The 16,380-nt window shown below is 44.4% G+C and overlaps 1 protein-coding gene across 2 annotated transcripts in view; it reads right to left on the bottom strand.

Annotated features, from left to right (window-relative positions):
• CRYBG3 (crystallin beta-gamma domain containing 3) overlaps positions 1-15,491 on the bottom strand; it is a 119,318-nt gene extending 103,827 nt beyond the window's left edge. Inside the window, exon 1 of one of the 2 annotated variants that reach the window (XM_028504362.2) lies at positions 15,188-15,491. In XM_028504362.2, coding sequence (XP_028360163.1) covers positions 15,188-15,336 — 149 coding nt within the window. In that variant the 5' untranslated portion in view covers positions 15,337-15,491. The remainder of the gene's footprint in view (positions 1-15,187) is intronic. The other variant, XM_036017973.1, reaches the window with a different exon arrangement.
• Between the last annotated feature and the right edge of the window lie 889 nt (positions 15,492-16,380).

The following is a 16,380-nucleotide window of genomic DNA, read 5'->3' as shown; positions in this document are numbered from 1 at the left end:
GTCCCCACGTCTTCTTGAGACTGAGAGAGTCCCTACTGAACTGGTGCCTGGCTTCTTCCAACTGCTCTGCTTTGACTGGTTCTTCCTGGGTTAATCTGATCGGAAGTCCTTCGGCAAACCTCTCTCGGGTGATAAATACAATGAAGAGTTACTAACACAGATATAGTTATTCATGGTGAGGTTCACGCAACCCCTTCTAATTCTTAGGGTATGCCAAGCTCACATGCCAGCAAACCACTTTTGTCTCCTGCCCACCCTGTCCAACCGTTAACCCTGTATCATTCAGTTCTCCTTTCCTTATCTTGTACTCCCACCAGCCCTCACAGATACATTTCTGCTGTTTAACACGATGGTTGGCTGTCCTTTTGTCTAACTAGAATTTGAACCCATTAAATTAAAAAAGTATTCCATTTATTTCTCTATCTCAGAGCCTAGCCTTGTGCCTGGCACTGTGAAGGCACTCAAGTATCATTTGCTAAGTGAATAAAAAAAATAATTGGTATCAAACGGATTCTCCATTTGTGCCTGCTTACCTTAATCGGAAACACTGTTCCATTGGAAACAATGTAATAATACACAATATTCTTTTTTTTCCTAATGAAATGCATGAGAGTGTGTGTGTGTATAAACATGTCTCTTGAAAAAATATACTGTCCACTCTCAATTCTGCATCATTTTCTCTAAAGGTATGAGAAGAGGAGAGGAGCCAGAGGGAAGAAAATTATTCAACAGGAACAAGGTAATTTTCAGTTGATTTCAAAATGAAACATCAAAAATTAAAATAGAGTAGATAAAGATACTTAAAACAATGGATACTTAGATGTCTGGTTGGTCAAAACAAACAAACAAAAAACAGAAGAGGCTCAAAAGGTTTGGAGTTGTACCCTCAGACTCTTAAAAATACAAGGGAAAGAGAAATACATTTAAATTCTAATAATCTCAAACCATACGAAAGATGACAAGCATTTCCATTGTTCTCACAATGTAACCCCCTTTGGAATATTTCAATAGCATATTTTTAGAAAGCACACATTTTACTCAAAGCAGGGGTGAGGGGCAGGATTCATAATCACACGTAGGCACAAAAAAGACCACCTTGCATTTACTTAAAAATAGCTCCATCTTACTTAGCTAACAGAACTTTGGAAATTAGTCCTTCACAATAACCCAGATAAATATCAAGGTCAAAATAACACAGAAGCTCCTCAGTTTGGAAGCAACCTTATTCAGAGCATAGCGGAAAACCAGGACCCAACATACAGCCATTCAGTATCCACCTACTTTACACCAGACACAAAAAAACCGTGCGCCATGGAAAAAGGGGCATGTTCACATTCCATAGGTCAAATAGTTTACACAGAGGAGAACCCCTATCTGGTCAGTTAAGATATATTATTAGTTTTTATTAAATTCTAGTATGAATCCCTAACCCCTAGCAGATAAGAAGCAGAAAATGGCACAAGTATGTACAGTCTCACTCACTCAACAGGCAGGCCCTGCACCCATTTCAGGGGCCTGGCACCAACTTGGTGCTAGGGGTGGAGCAGTGAACACAGCAGACAGAGCCGGTGTCCCACTCCTTCAGAACCCCCATCCAGATGCCCCACAATCGCCTGGCAACTGTGTTTATGAAGCAGATTTCTGGGCCCAGTTGGCATTGATTGTCAAGAATGCCAACTGGCGTCGGGCCCAGGAATCCACATTTTCTTTTCTTTCGTTTTTAAATCCTCACCCCAGGATATGTTCAGTGAGTCTGAGGAGGAGAAGGGACAGAGGGAGGGATGGGGGAGGGAGTGGGGAGGGGAGTGGGGGAGGAAGGGAAGGGGGAGGAAGGGAGGGGGGGAGGGAGAGAGAAAGAGAAACATTGATTGGTTGCCTCCAGCACAAGCCCTGACGGGGGATGGAACTCACAACCCAGGTATGTGCCCTGGGGATCAAACCTGAAACTTTTAGTGTACAGGATGACGCTGCAACCAAGCCAGGGCAGGAATCCACATTTCCAACAACCGACTCCTCCTTGCCCGGGTCACTCTGATACAGGTGACCCTCTGACCACATTATGGACAAATGACGGTCCTAGAGCATTCTATATGAAGCTAAAACCAACAACTGAGAGTTGTATAGGGAAGAGAAGAATCTGGTCAGAAGGCTCTCCACTTAATATTTAAATGCATTATCTGCTGATACTTAAAGACTAGATATCAATTACTTAGAAAACTCACTCCTGTTGGAAGGCATTACCCATTTTCCCACACTGACGTCTGACAGAGCTCCCAGCCCCAGCAAAGAGTTGCTGTCCTAATAGCATGCTGAGCATCTCACAAGTACGGTGTGAGACCAGCAGGAGAAAATCCTGTTCTGCCAGAGTACACCACAGATGGAAGTGCAGGGATGCGGCTGGGCCACTGCCACGGTCAGCTCCTCGTGTGGTAAGAGTGCGACTTCCTCGAAGGTCAGCAGAGAGCCTTGCAGGAACAGGGCACACACTGCCCTCAGAGTCCGGTGGAGGCACAGAGAGGCAGCATAAAGCTCTTCACTCTCGCCTCCCCTGGAACACAGCTGCCTCTTCCTCAGTCTTTTCTCTCACACACCAATACTGGGCCACATCTGAAAAACCTGGAAATGTTAAAGAACTGAATACAGCTTCTGTAACTGTCTTCTGGAGGCTTGCCTGCTTCCTACAGATGCGAGAGTCTATGATTCCTTGCCGTGCCCAGAAAGGAGGCAGTCTTAGGTGCTGAAGACATCACTGGCAGTAATTCTGAGCATCCTGAAATGCAAGGGCACTTAAGAGAGGGGAGTCCCTGATTTGGGAGTGCCTGACATCTAAGCACCCCAGCCCACTGTCCATAGGGATTTTCCACCACTCCTAGGTTCCTCTACTGAGGATTTCCCTCCTCTCCTTCCTCTCTGTCCCACTCAGCCTGCCGCTGGCCGAAATTATCTTCCCACTCTAGGCTTTCACTTCCACCGTCCAGGTGTGGTCTGCAGGAACTGGTAGTATCGTTAAAGACAGGGCAAAAGAATCAGGGCAAATCTCTCCACCACGTTCTCCTCCCCCAGTGACAAAACCGCTGGCTCCAGAGGCCTGGCCCCCTAAACAGTGTCTCTCTCTATGGCGACTTCACTAGGCTTCCCTGTCCTGGCATGCTGGTCCTCACCGCAGGGCCCACCTGACAGAGCTACTACCATGAAAGCCAGAATCTGACTTTCCCTTGAAATGTGATCAATTTGTGCTTTGGCCCTCCAGGTGGGGACTTCACACTGAAGGACTAGATGAAAAAATAATATGGAACAAAAAGGGGTCTTTTACCTACCCACCCCCATTCCCACGGTCACTAGTAGCAAAACGCTTTGCAGAAACTCAAAATAGACATGTGTCTGTTAGGGAGAGTCCCTTAGAAACATTCACCCTTCTGGATCTGATATTTCAAATATGTAAGTTGAACGGGTCAGACCAGCTCTCTGCCAGATCTAAAATCCCATACGGTCCTCCAATAGTGGGGTCGGTGGAAAAAGAAACAGGGAGCCTGGCCCCGAGACTTTCGTGCTCAAGGAAGAGACTATGACCAAGAAACCAGCTCAGAATCAGCATTAATGCCAGGGCATCACAACAAAGAGGCAGAAACTTCTCCTGCCCCTCGCTTTACAGTCACTGAGGCTACCTCTGAGGGTCTGGCCACATGAGCAGACCCTCTCTTCCCTTAGACTCCACCCCCTCTGCCTTCTATTAGGTCTGTAAATACACGGCAGGGACTCCTTGTCCACACCCTCCCCAAGGGTCTGCTCATGTCTTGAGGACCATTACACTACTTTGTGAATTTTTTTCTTAGAACTACAGCTTCACATGACAACCCTGGCATTCTCTGCCCAGTGACATACTGTGGGTACACTATGGGTCAAACTGGCTTTTCTGCACTGGCCTGAGCTGCGTCCAGCATCTCCAACCCTGCTGCTACAGGGATAAAGTCAGAGTTCCACACTGATGAGTCACAAACAACCATCTGGAAAACTGTCCATTCATAAATGGTGACAGCCAGTGGTTGGGTAGTACTTGTATTTTTTTAATGACCATTAACAGAATATAAAACAGGTGGTTACAGCACTATTTCTGGGTTTCAAATTAAAAGGTAACTAAAAGCTGCAATCAAACAGCATGTATTTTAGTTCAAACATCTGGCACTGGAATTTCAGAGCTCTTTGGAGAAACGTCGAGAGAAGAGAGGAAAGGTAATAGACATAATTATGAAGCTCTGCTGCTTTGCAATCTAGACTCTTCTGACAGCCCTTTCTCCATGATGTCGGCTCCTCTCCTATAATTTAGGTGCCTTCCTTGAGGCTAATTTACTTCCTGTCCCCCATCTGACACCCCCAAAACAAGACCCCTAATTACAGTTCAGCCACAAGCTACAGAGTGAGAATTTCAGTATGTGATATGCAGCTGAGCTGTCTGTCTACGCATGGCATTACTAACTGCTCTATTCTCCCGAAGTCCTCTACCTCATACCCGTAGATTTTCTGAACATTTGTGACCCACCCCACAAGAATTAATGCCCTGAATCTCTTGCTGTGATGTGAACTCAAACAGTATCCTAGCTGCCTTCTAAAACGGGCCACTCATTCATATCCCATGCAAGCAACTGTCCTGAGGGAGAGCCAAGGACAGGAGAGGCTATGCCTTCCCAGAGCTCCCAGAGCCTGACCTGCCTCACCTCCAACCTGTAGTTCAAGTCCTTTCCCCTCTGTAAATTCTTCCACACATTAATAAAGCAACAATCTATGGGAGAGTACACATGCACACACACATACACTCATGCCTAAGTGATACTTTCGAAAAGTAAACACAACCCCCAGTCCTTGTCACAGCCTACCTCTGCGGGCCCCTGGCTCCCTCCCCCAAACTACCAGCATCCACTCTCCCTCCTGTCCTGCTGTCTGCCCATTCTGGCTCCTGGGCCATCACCATCCTGCCCCAGGACCTTGGAACTGGCTGTTCCCTCTGCCTGGAAAGTTCTTTCCTCCTATTTGTTTGGGTCCCACTCCCAAACATCATCCAGGTCTTCACTCAGATGTTACATACAACTTCCATGGCCATCCTGCCTACACCTTACTCCAGAGTGCTACTCGCATCGTGTCCCACCCCTCATCCCACTTTATTTTACCTCAATGCACATTATATATTAATGTACATACCTTGCTTGTTTGCTGCCCTCTCCATGAGAATACAAACCCTATGTAAGCAAAGATACCTTTAGTTATTAAAACTAAATTCTGAAAAGTAATGACACACCTAAGATTTTTTAAAGGATCAAGTTAATATTATGTTTATAATTTGCATAAATATGTGCACCGTTGTAGAAAATGTTACAGCACCATTGTTAAGTGAAAAAAAAAACAACAAATTTCAAGTCCTGAAGAGAGCTTTAACTCTTTGTAAAAACACGTATACATGTAGATACACACATAGGAAACAATTAAAAAGAATGGTACTTGTCTATGAGTGTGCTTTTTTCTTTCGATTTTCTTATAATTTCATACTTGTTTTACAAAAGCACATAATTATTAAAAAGACAAAAATACAAAGTGCTATAATTTATTTTAAAAAGCAAATAAAAACAAGTTTGTGGAGAAGTGCAAGCAATAAATTTAGACTAGACAAAAAACAGTAATAGTTGATATACAATGATATATAATAGTTGATATATAATGGGGATAGTACATAACATATATGTTTGTATCACAATATACATAACATTGCTAAATGAAAGCTGTGTCTGCCTGCCCACCAGAACACCGTACACATCACAGCACGCACCATCAGCCTGGCCTCACACAGCGCAGCACCCCTGCCCTGAGGAGGGTGCCCTGGCGCTCTGACAGCCAAGGCAGTAAAGGACTGAGCGTTTACATCTTACTTAACTTGTTCCCAGTAATCATGGATGGAACTGGAAAGCATTATGCTAAGCGAAATAAGCCAGGCGGTGAAAGACAAATACCATATGATCTCACGTTTAACAGGAACCTAAACAACAAAACAAACAAATAGGCAAAATATAACCAAAGACAATGAAATAGAGAACAGGCTGACAGTGACCAGAGGGGAGAGGGGAAGGAATTTCAGGGAAAAAGGCGAATGGTTTACAGAAACAAGTATAAAGAACACATGGCCCTGGGTGGCATAGCTCAGTGGATTGAGCACGGGCTGTGAACCAAAGTATCGCAGGTTCAATTCCCAGTCAGGGTACATGCCTGGGTTGCAGGCCATGACCCCCAGCAACCACACATTGATGTTTCTCTCTCTCTCTCTCTCTCTCTGTCCCCCTCCCTTCCATCTCTAAAAATAAATAAATAAAATCTTAAAAAAAAAAGGACACATGGACAAAAACTCGGGGGGGGGGTGGAAATGGGAGGGAGGTGAGGAGGGCTGGGATGGGAGTAAAAAATGGAAAACTGTGCTTGAACAACAATGAAAAAAACAACAACTTTGGATCAAACCAAAAATAAAACAAAACAAAAAACCTGTGAAATTTAAAATAGTTCATTACTTGTTATAAGAAGCAGGGTAGTACAAAACATCATGATCTCCCTGCTAAGGTAGGTCCACATTTTGTATAAATTTTCACACCAAGCGTAAAGCAGACGTCTCTAACAGCACCTGGGGAAAGGACGGGAAGCCAGCCTCCATGAGCAAGTGCGTGGCGGGGCGGTTCCTGACCTCCCGCCACTGCCGCGCAAGCTCCTGTTACTGAGAGCACGGGAAAGAGGCTTTCCTGAAAAGCGTGCTGTAATAATGAAACTAAAACTGTATTTTACCTAAGTCTAAAGACTGGCCTTTCATTTAATCCTCAAATGATAACAATTATTTTGGCTGGTGAGTAAAGGGAAGTGGAAAAAGATGTAACATAGCTTAGTCCTCATCCACCATAACCAGAAGTCAATATAAACTGTCTGAAGCTTACAAATCTAAAAAGAATAGGAAAGACATATGTATAGAGAAATACAAGAAACAGCCCAACTGAGATTAGAAGAGTTTCCTCTAAGATGGAAGTCTCAAGAAAGGGCTCGACAGTCCCTGCGCATCACCTTCATCCTTTTTTACAAGGGGGAGAAAAGCTCATGCGAGGTCCGCCTCGCCCACGGGTGCATGAGTGCTCAAGCCAGAGCCCAGGCCACACGGTGCTTGGTGCTCGCGGCCAGATGCCCTGGGACCAGCACAGGGCCCGGGACAAGCAGTGTTAAACGAATTCCTTGTAAACAATGGTGAGGATTTCAATCCAATGAGCAAGTAGGATCACAGAGAGTTCTTTCTTTATTTTTTTTTAATTTATTTTTAGAGAAAGAGGGAGGGAGCAAAGAGGGAGAGAAACACAGATGTGGGAAACACTGATCAGTTGCCTCTCACACCTGTCCAGTCTGGGGAACTCACCGGCTATCCAGGCATGTGCCCTGATCTGAGGGTGACCCTTGGCCCTGTGGGGATGACACCCAACCCACAGAGCCACACTGCTCGGGCCCATTGCATTTCCATAGATGACTTTTTCCAGTAAAACAAAAGTCTTCCTGATCCATAAGGCATATTTCTTTATTTGGTACCCTATGGAGTTTTGGCTGGTACACTAAAGCTGGAGGAGACCTTACAGATGAGAGCCACCCCCCTTTACAGCCACAGAGTCTGAGAGGCCTAATGACCTGCCCAGAGTCACGGTGCCACTCACTGCAGATGACAGACAGGTGACCTCACAAAAAGGGGATGAGTCGATATTTTTGAGGCTCTGTTAACTCCACCCAGTTTCACATTATAGACTAATAATACATACACCTCATACATACCTGTAGAAAGTACCAAAATAGCAAATCATTCTGTATGAATATTACTTCCATGTATTTATACTCTTAATTTTAACTTTTCAAATATGTAAGTTGAACGGGTCAGACCAGCTCTCTGCCAGATCTAAAATCCCATACTGTCCTCCAATAGTAGGGTCGGTGGAAAAAGAAACAGGGAGCCTGGCCCCAAGGCTTTTGTGCTCAAGGAAGAGACTATGACCAAGAAACCAGCTCAGAATCAGCATTAATGCCAGGGCATCACAACAAAGAGGCAGAAACTTCTCCTGCCCCTTGCTTTACAGTCACTGAGGCCACCTCTGGGCCTACCCTCTCTTCCCTTAGACTCCACCCCCTCTGCCTTCTATTAGGTCTATTAGTAAATACACGGCAGGGACTCCATGTCCACACCCTCCCGAAGGAGTTCATTCTTTCTTTAGAGAATTTTTGCCAACTTAGGATCATAAATTCTCTTTCTCCCCTCTCTTTTATACACAGATATTCACTAGGTTTTAAGCCTTTTTTTTGCTCATATAGATAATTCACATTTTTTTAAGTATATAAAGGTATAAAACAAAGGCTCCCTTCTCTTCCTCAGTCCTTCATCCTCTTCCATCCCCTCCAAATAGTTAACACAACACTAGTAACAGACACATTTCACACTCTCCCATTTTTTATTTACAAGTCAGGAGCATACTATACACAACAGTTTGCATCTAGCTTTTTTTTTATTAGAAAGGGGATAGGTTAATTTTATTTTATATTTTTTAAAGATTTTATTTATTTATTTTTAGAGAGGGAAGGGAGGGAGAAAGAGAGAGAGAGAGAAACATCAATGTGCCGTTGCTGGGGACGGTGGCCTGCAACCCAGGCATGTGCCCTGACTGGGAATTGAACCTGTGATGCTTTGGTTCGCAGCCCACACTCAATCCACTGAGCTACACCAGCCAGGGCACATCTAGCTTTTTAAAAGAATTTAATGTATCTTGGTAATATTTCCTTATCAGTACATAAAAAGGCTTCTTACACTTTGTGACAGCTGTGTAATAACATTCCATTACATGGATGTACCATGATTTACCACTTAGTCCACTACGGATGAGATATGACTTTATGTTTCACCTTTCGATTATTAACACAACGTCGCAACGACTAAACTTGTATAGACAACTTTGGGCCTGTTCACAAATCGCTTACGTCCGATGGAATTCCCACAGGGGAAGTGCTGAGTCAGAGCAGGTGACTGGATGGCACGGACAGAACTTGTCTACTTTCCCCCCACAGTGCTGCATCGATCTCCACTCCCCCAGTAGTGTCTCAGGTCCTGCTTTCCCGCATCACACTCACTGTGCGTATCAAATAGGTTACATATGGTATCTTGCTACAGTTTAAATTTATATCTCTATGGAAGGAAACTGACCCTTTCTGTGTTTGAATATAAATTTACAAATTGTATAAATATATACATCTTACTTTCCTTTCTCTCAGTTGCCAGAACTATAAATTCTTTATTGTACAGAGAGAGCACTGACCCAGGCCATCTGGGCAGAGGGCCAGACGTGCACCATTGTCTTTTATTTCCATTCAAAACCTTTTTCTAAGGCCAGCCTTTTTGTTTTTTTAATGGGTCTTCCCAAATTCAGCAGAGGAAGCTTAATGCTAAAGGCTTTGAATTCTGGAAGGGGAATTTGACCCCTGATTCTGTCAGAGATGCTGAGAGTTTGTTTGATTAGCTATTGAACTTCTCCACGACTTAAATGATATATCTGTAAAATGGAGTAAAGATACCTCTCTCATAAGGCTGTTCTGAGGATTAAGTGAACATAAATGTAGGGGTGGGCAAAAGTAGGTTTACAGTTGTTCATATGGGAAATAATACAATAATTAATAAATAATAATACAAGAATAAACTTGGTGTTTTGCATGCTCATCACTTTCGTCATCACTAATCTGGTCAGGCAAAAAACCACCCAACTAAGCAAAGAGCTGTTTCACTGCTTCCAATTAAATACTCCCAGGGGTTAAATACTGAGGGATGATAATCCTGCTGCATCTGTACCATTACTTGGCCATTCACTATTGACAACTAAATAAATATTGAGTTATTTCGGGCTGAAAACTTCAATTTGTTTCTCTATCGACATCGAACTATTCTGTGTAAAGATCTCCACTCACTTGGACTGTCGATTCCTGGAAGGATGTGCTTTTCTGCCTCCACCTCTAGGACTTGCTGAGCCTGTGGAGTTGAGGAGCAGCAGGAGGGACAGAGGGAAAGGACTTCCACTGACCTGTTGGCACAGCTACTGTCCCATCGCCCCCCTGTACTGGCTTGGGAAAGCATGCAAATCAAACCCTGCTCAGAGAAAAGTTAATAATGTGGAAAGGTATTTTGAAAGCCCAATTGAAGTTCTCATACAAAATTCAACAGTCATAAAACAGTGAGTGTGTTCTCAACCAAACAATCCACACACACCAAAAACAGGGTTAGCTTATCATGAGAGCAGAGAGACACATGTTTATCTCCTCCATTAATTATGACCTCTTTAAGGAAAGTTTTGGTCATTCATTCATTTTTGTATCCCCACTGCTTAACACTATACTTGACACATAGCAAACACTCAATTTAATGGACTGAAAAGACTCAAAATAAACATGACTTCTTTAACTTTTATTTCATGCTGATCTTCTCTTCAGGAAAGAGCCCGAATTATTTTCCGAGTTTACATTTTCATCAAGCTGTGTTTTGTTTTGCTAACACAGTTGTGTTAGCACTTCTGGTATATCTGGGCTTCAGTGTAATTCATCAGAACTCTAGTTAGGAAATATTTTATCTTGAGGGAATATTCTCCTCTTGCTTTACAAAATTTGCTATTACCTTTTTAATGAAAAAGAAAACACCAAAAAATGCTACCACTGTTTCAATGCAGTTAGAAGTTCTGATCACATAAATTTACTGCAGGCCAATCCGAGGCACGGGTGCAACTCTGACACATCTGGCAAACGACTGAGTTCATTTTCAAGGAATGCCCTCAGCGAAAAACAGAACCCTCAGAGTAGCCAGCTGCCACACACCCTGTTAAACCCAAAAGAAAGATATTGCACTTGGAAAAAAACACTGCAGTTTCAACACTCTGAAACAGCCCATATTTCTACTTCACTGCCAGGAGTGGGTTCTGTGCTTTCCATTAACCTGCTCAAGATTCTTAGAAAAACACACCACTGAGGACTTCTGGAATTTTCCAGTTGCCTTTAATTACCACAGGTATGTACTGCTGATGTGGGCCTTCAACACCACACAGGTATTTCCTGTTCAACTAAATTAGTTACTATTTTCTATAATGCTTTCGAACCAATGAAAATAGAGTCACCACGAAAATTCAGAAAACAAAGCTCCCTTTCCTCATACAAAGTACCAACATTGGTTGGTATTTTACCTTGAAGGTCAACAGATCTCATGCGTTGGGACACTACTGACAATTTTTATGAGAATATCTCCTATACAACAAGCCATGAGCATCCTGGCGTCACCCATGTAATAACTTCAGGTATGCTGACAAGCAAAAACTCTCTGAACTTTAAATTGAGAGGCAAACACTCTCTTAGAGACATTTAAGATCCTCCATGTTTCTAAATGCTCAAGGATGGGGTGTGTACTAGCCGAAAACCACTAATAAGTGCTTTAAGGCCCCATAGACAAACAGAATCTCACTCTTCACCTGACCTAGGTAAGGAGACACCAAGTTGAATGACATAGCCCCTGTCTTTGAGTCTAGTGATGCTGACTTACCTTCTATCAATAACAGTATATTGGGACACGCAATGGATCAGCCCAAAAGAATATATCTGAGATGGGCCACAATGCCACCCATCCTTGATCAAAATAAAGAAAGGTCCAGTTTAGTTAAATATTAATGTGCTTTGAAGGAGCATAGCTCAGGAGGATGGTGGATAGGATGGAATGAGGAAATGAAGCAGATCTTTTGTGCCAGGGAACCCTACGTTCCAATCTCACCCCTGACCCTTATTCCTCTCCCAACTTGCGATAAATCGCTCTCCACTGGGACTGGCATCATTCCCCCTCCCCCTACATGGGTGGGGTTTGGGATTACTCCAATGACTGGAGGATGCCACTGGCAATTAATGGGCAGGGTCACAGATGCCAAAAATCTTGACCAAGACAGGTGAGTCCAGTGCAACAAAGAATTGTTCCACCCAACATGAGGAAGTTTCTACCATTAAGAACTCTCCCGCCCTCGGTTTCCTTAATTGTCAGAATAGTGGTAAGCATACCAAGCTTCCAGGCTGAGGGTGAGGTTGAAGTGAGATGCTATAAATAAAAGCACCAGTCCAGAAGTGTAGGCAGCCCATGATAAATGCTGTTCTCACCTTCCTATCCCTCTCCTGGGTCACACACATTGTACAGAGTCCATTACAAACGGGTCTGTTACGTGTGGTACAGCAAAGAAAGAGTTGAGCACTTTCCCAAAGCAGGTCTCCTCCAAATTTCACATTTTAGCAGTACCTGTTTAACAGGTTTTTGCAAAAATTTTCTAAACCTTAAATCAAGAGCCAACCCACTCTGTTAGAGACCTTGACAATCCAGGTCCAATCTAACTTTTTTACCATCTCTTTCACTGCCTCTGTTACAGCCCCTAACCGACTGTAACCGCCTGCAGGCCCTGGCTCAGCACAGAAGACCTGTTTCCAATTTATCATTATCTTCTCATCTAAATTCTCTACCTAAGGAAATACCACCAATGCCTTGAAGGCTCTACTAAAAACCATGTCCACCACAAAGCCCCGTGTTCTCCTCCATCACTTCTAATGAGCCTGCTTCCACTTGCCATAAACTGGGCTAAACATGATAGCAGTGATTCTCAAACTGGGAGCCACAGAACTTAGTCTTCCTCAAGTATCCTATATAAAATCTCAATTGCAGTTCTCCTTTATATACCAGGATGGGTAAAAGTAGGCTTATGGTTGTGAGTATGCAAAACACAGGGTTTATTCTTGTATTATTAATTATTGTATTATTTTCCATAGGAACAACTATAAATCTACTTTTGCTAACCCCTGCATAATCTAAAATAAATGAATATAAGCACTTTCTGGATCTGGCCAACCACCTAAGAGATGAGTGCTAAGACAAGCAACTGGAGTGCCCACGCTGGAATTTGCATATACAAGTGTCAATGCTAACAGGCTTCTTTAATTGCTAAGGGTTAATTAAGAGACTAGAACAGCAGCAAACTCAATACACAAATGATGTACTCATACCACATGACGTCCAGATAATTTACAGCACACCATGGAAGCTCTACATCCTTACCACACCAACCAATGCATGTCTGAATGGACTCCTCTGCATCTAAAATCACAGGTACAAAAGATAAACCTGGCTCCCACTAAATTAAAAGTTTTTACTGTCTCTAAGAGAAACAGCCAAAATACCCTTTCATTTTGAAATAAGATCACAGTGACAAATCACAATTCTGTTTCCAATCTTGTTAACACCAGGGTGTTGTGTTACTCTGACATTTGGTACCACTAAGCATTTCCATTTGTTTCATGAAACTTTCAATAAAGGCTTTGTTTGTGTTTAGATCCTTGAAAGAAAGACTTAAACTCATATAAAAGGTAAAACACCCACACAAAGGATTGTCTGCTATCCCCATAACATCTGGCAAATTCTTAAAAAGATGAGGACAAAATTACTGTTTATATAAACACAATTAAAATTTTCATTGTCAAAAAGCCACAGGGTGTGCCGGTCTGGAGGTAATGAGAGTAGACAAATGTAAGTAGGCAAGAGACTAGTTAGTTGGTAGAGTGGTTAGCTCCAGAGAGATTAGATTTTAGAAGTGTCTAAAAGCCAAAATAGTGCAGAAGGGCAGGCAGGGTTTCAGGACAATTCTGATAGGAACCTGCAATTGGCCTACCTCTTCCTTTCTGCCAAAACTCGAGTTTGCACCTTCTGCTGAGTCTACCTGGGATTTCTTTTAAACACTGCTTCCCTATTATGAGATTGTCATGTTCTCCCAGTGATGGCAAGCACCTCAGGCTCTCGGCCCACACCCGCAGATCTGACATTCTGGTTGAGCCCTGTCAGACTTCACAACTATTTTTAACTACTGTGTAACTTTGCACTTTAAATTCTCCATTAACAGTCACGGTAATAAGAGCTGAAACTTTCCAGGAGAAGTCTACCAATTTAGTAGGAGCTTTCTTGAAAAGATGTGGGATTTTATTAACAGATGGCAACAAGGCAAAGGTTCCACAAGTAGGGAAACTGAGGAACACAAAACCGACTAAATCAAATCACAAAACAAATACAAACGGGACCAGCTCAGTCACAATTACAGTTCTCTTTCCCATCCAGTTTTCTTTGAAGCTCTCCAAAAAGTCTTTTTAATATGAAATATATAATACAGCTTTCTGAAGCCCGTCCTTCTAATCACATGGGTTACACACTCTTCCAGCACAATTTGGGGAAGGAGAGAGTTTAAGCCTCCCTTCTCACCAACAGTTTAAAATGGGAAGTAGTATTTACTTTTAACCTCTCTTCCTCCTTCAGGATGGGTGAAAAGACTCCGAAAAGGGTTTTTTCAATCAGACACGTCTAAAAAAATTGATTTTTACAGCAGGTATTGGAAGGAGAAAAGGTTACAGAGAAGGGACACGTTTTCATGACTGAAATCAGGCAGTTCGAGTACTAGTTTCTGGATTGTTTGGGATAGGAAAGGTTTCCGAAGAGAGACAGGAAAGAAAGGGAGGCAGCACCATTTTAACGTCCAGGTAATGGTAAATAAAACTAGCGAGATTTCCATACGTTGGTGAAGTCTTGGAATCTCAATGTCACCATTTTTAAAAAAATCGTTTTTTGAGAACATTTAAATAAGCCGGCAAAATAGCAGCTGCGGGGTGGCGGCCCCAAGCTTCGCCTTCCCCTCGACCCGGGCTGAGGGCTCCGCTGCTCACTACTGTTTCCCATTCCAGCCGGTGGGAAGCCGGGGACTCAATTCTGCCCCTGAACGCAGCGAGTAGACACCAGCGCCGACGGGGACCGAACCCGTGCCGGAGGGAGGTGGGGAGCGCACTGGCTGAGCAGGGCCCACAGGGGATGCACCCGGCCTCCAGCCGCCAGCTGCGCACACGTTTAGCAAACCCCGGAGAAGGGACAGATTCGGTCCAGGAACTGGGCGAGGAGGAGGAAACTTTAGCAATGGAGGAAGGAGAACAGAAAGTGGCGAGCCAAGTGCAGCCAGGCACGAGCGCGGCTGGCACTGGGCAGGCGGGCAGACGAGGAGCCCCGGTCCGGTGAGTCTGCACAGGGCCCCCAACCCGGACGCCCCGAGACTCCCACCTGGCAGTGCCCCAGCCCGCAGCTGGCGAGTGGCTGGTCCCCTGCCTCTCCTCGTCTTCCTCTTCCTTGTCCCGGGAAGGGCTCCGGGAAGCAAAGAACCTGGAGAAGCTGTGCCAGGGGGCGCCACCCCTCCTCCGGCCACCGGACATCTCCTTGGCGTGACTGCTAGTCCCGGGCGTCTGCGGAGAACGGGCAGGGTGGTGCCCTGCGTCTGTAGCCCAGCCAGGCACCGCAGGATCCGGGGAAGGCTAGACCGACCCAGGGCGGACTGCCGGCGTGGCTCCGTCCATCCGGGTGGGAATGGTGCGTGCTCGTTGCACTCGCAGCACTGAGGTTCCAAGCGCGGCTTAGGGGCTCCGCCTGCCGCCCCCGCTGGCCCGCCCAGGGGAGGAGCCGGAGGCCTCTGTCCCGCCTTGTCCCTCCCGCTGGGTTCCCGCTGTAGGCACCGGCTGAGACCCCCAGGAACGGGCCACCCACCTAAGCGACTTTAGGCTGCAGCCTATTTGGCTTAGCGCTCAATTTTGACTTTCTGTTACTGATTTGTTTTCTAGCCCCCAGTTACTGCATGGAACATAAAAGAAGTTTATGAACTAACATTTGTGAAAGCACCTGTTAAACTTCAGTGCCAGAGTGACCTGAGCTATTTTGCAGCTAACAAACAGGTCCTCCGAGTTTTCACTCAACCTGCAAATGAGGAGGTTACCCTAAGGTCCGGCCTCAGAAGTGAAGGAGCTGCCTCTCAGGGTCTGTCAATGACCCGTTTCTTGTTCGGCTAGCTTACTTCACGTGTGGAGTAACTTTTTTTCCTAAGCCAGATGTGCTTTAAATTTCTCATACTTCATGTTACATGCTACTGCTATGCGAACCCTCATACAAAACCCGACATGATAAAAAAAACAAGTATGATTCACCCTGGTTGGTGCGGTTCAGTGGATTGAGCACAGGTCTGTGAAACAAAGGGTCACCAGTTCAATTCCCAGTCAAGGCACATACCTGGGTTGCAGGCCAAGTCCCCATGAGGGGGTGCTCCAAAGGCAACCACACATTGATGTTTCTCTCCCTCTCTTTCTCCCTCCCTTTCCCTCTCTAAAAATCAATAAATAAAATCTTTAAAACAACAAGTATGATTCGAACTTCTAAGTGCTGAAACAACACAGTAGTATGGATTTTTGTTTTTTAGTTTTTCACAAAAA

The sequence above is a fragment of the Phyllostomus discolor genome, chromosome 2 (genome assembly GCF_004126475.2).
Source record: "Phyllostomus discolor isolate MPI-MPIP mPhyDis1 chromosome 2, mPhyDis1.pri.v3, whole genome shotgun sequence".
In the NCBI taxonomy this organism is placed as follows: domain Eukaryota; kingdom Metazoa; phylum Chordata; class Mammalia; order Chiroptera; family Phyllostomidae; genus Phyllostomus; species Phyllostomus discolor.
Note: the sequence above shows the minus strand (reverse complement) of the source record. Positions and strands in the feature narration are given on the sequence as shown.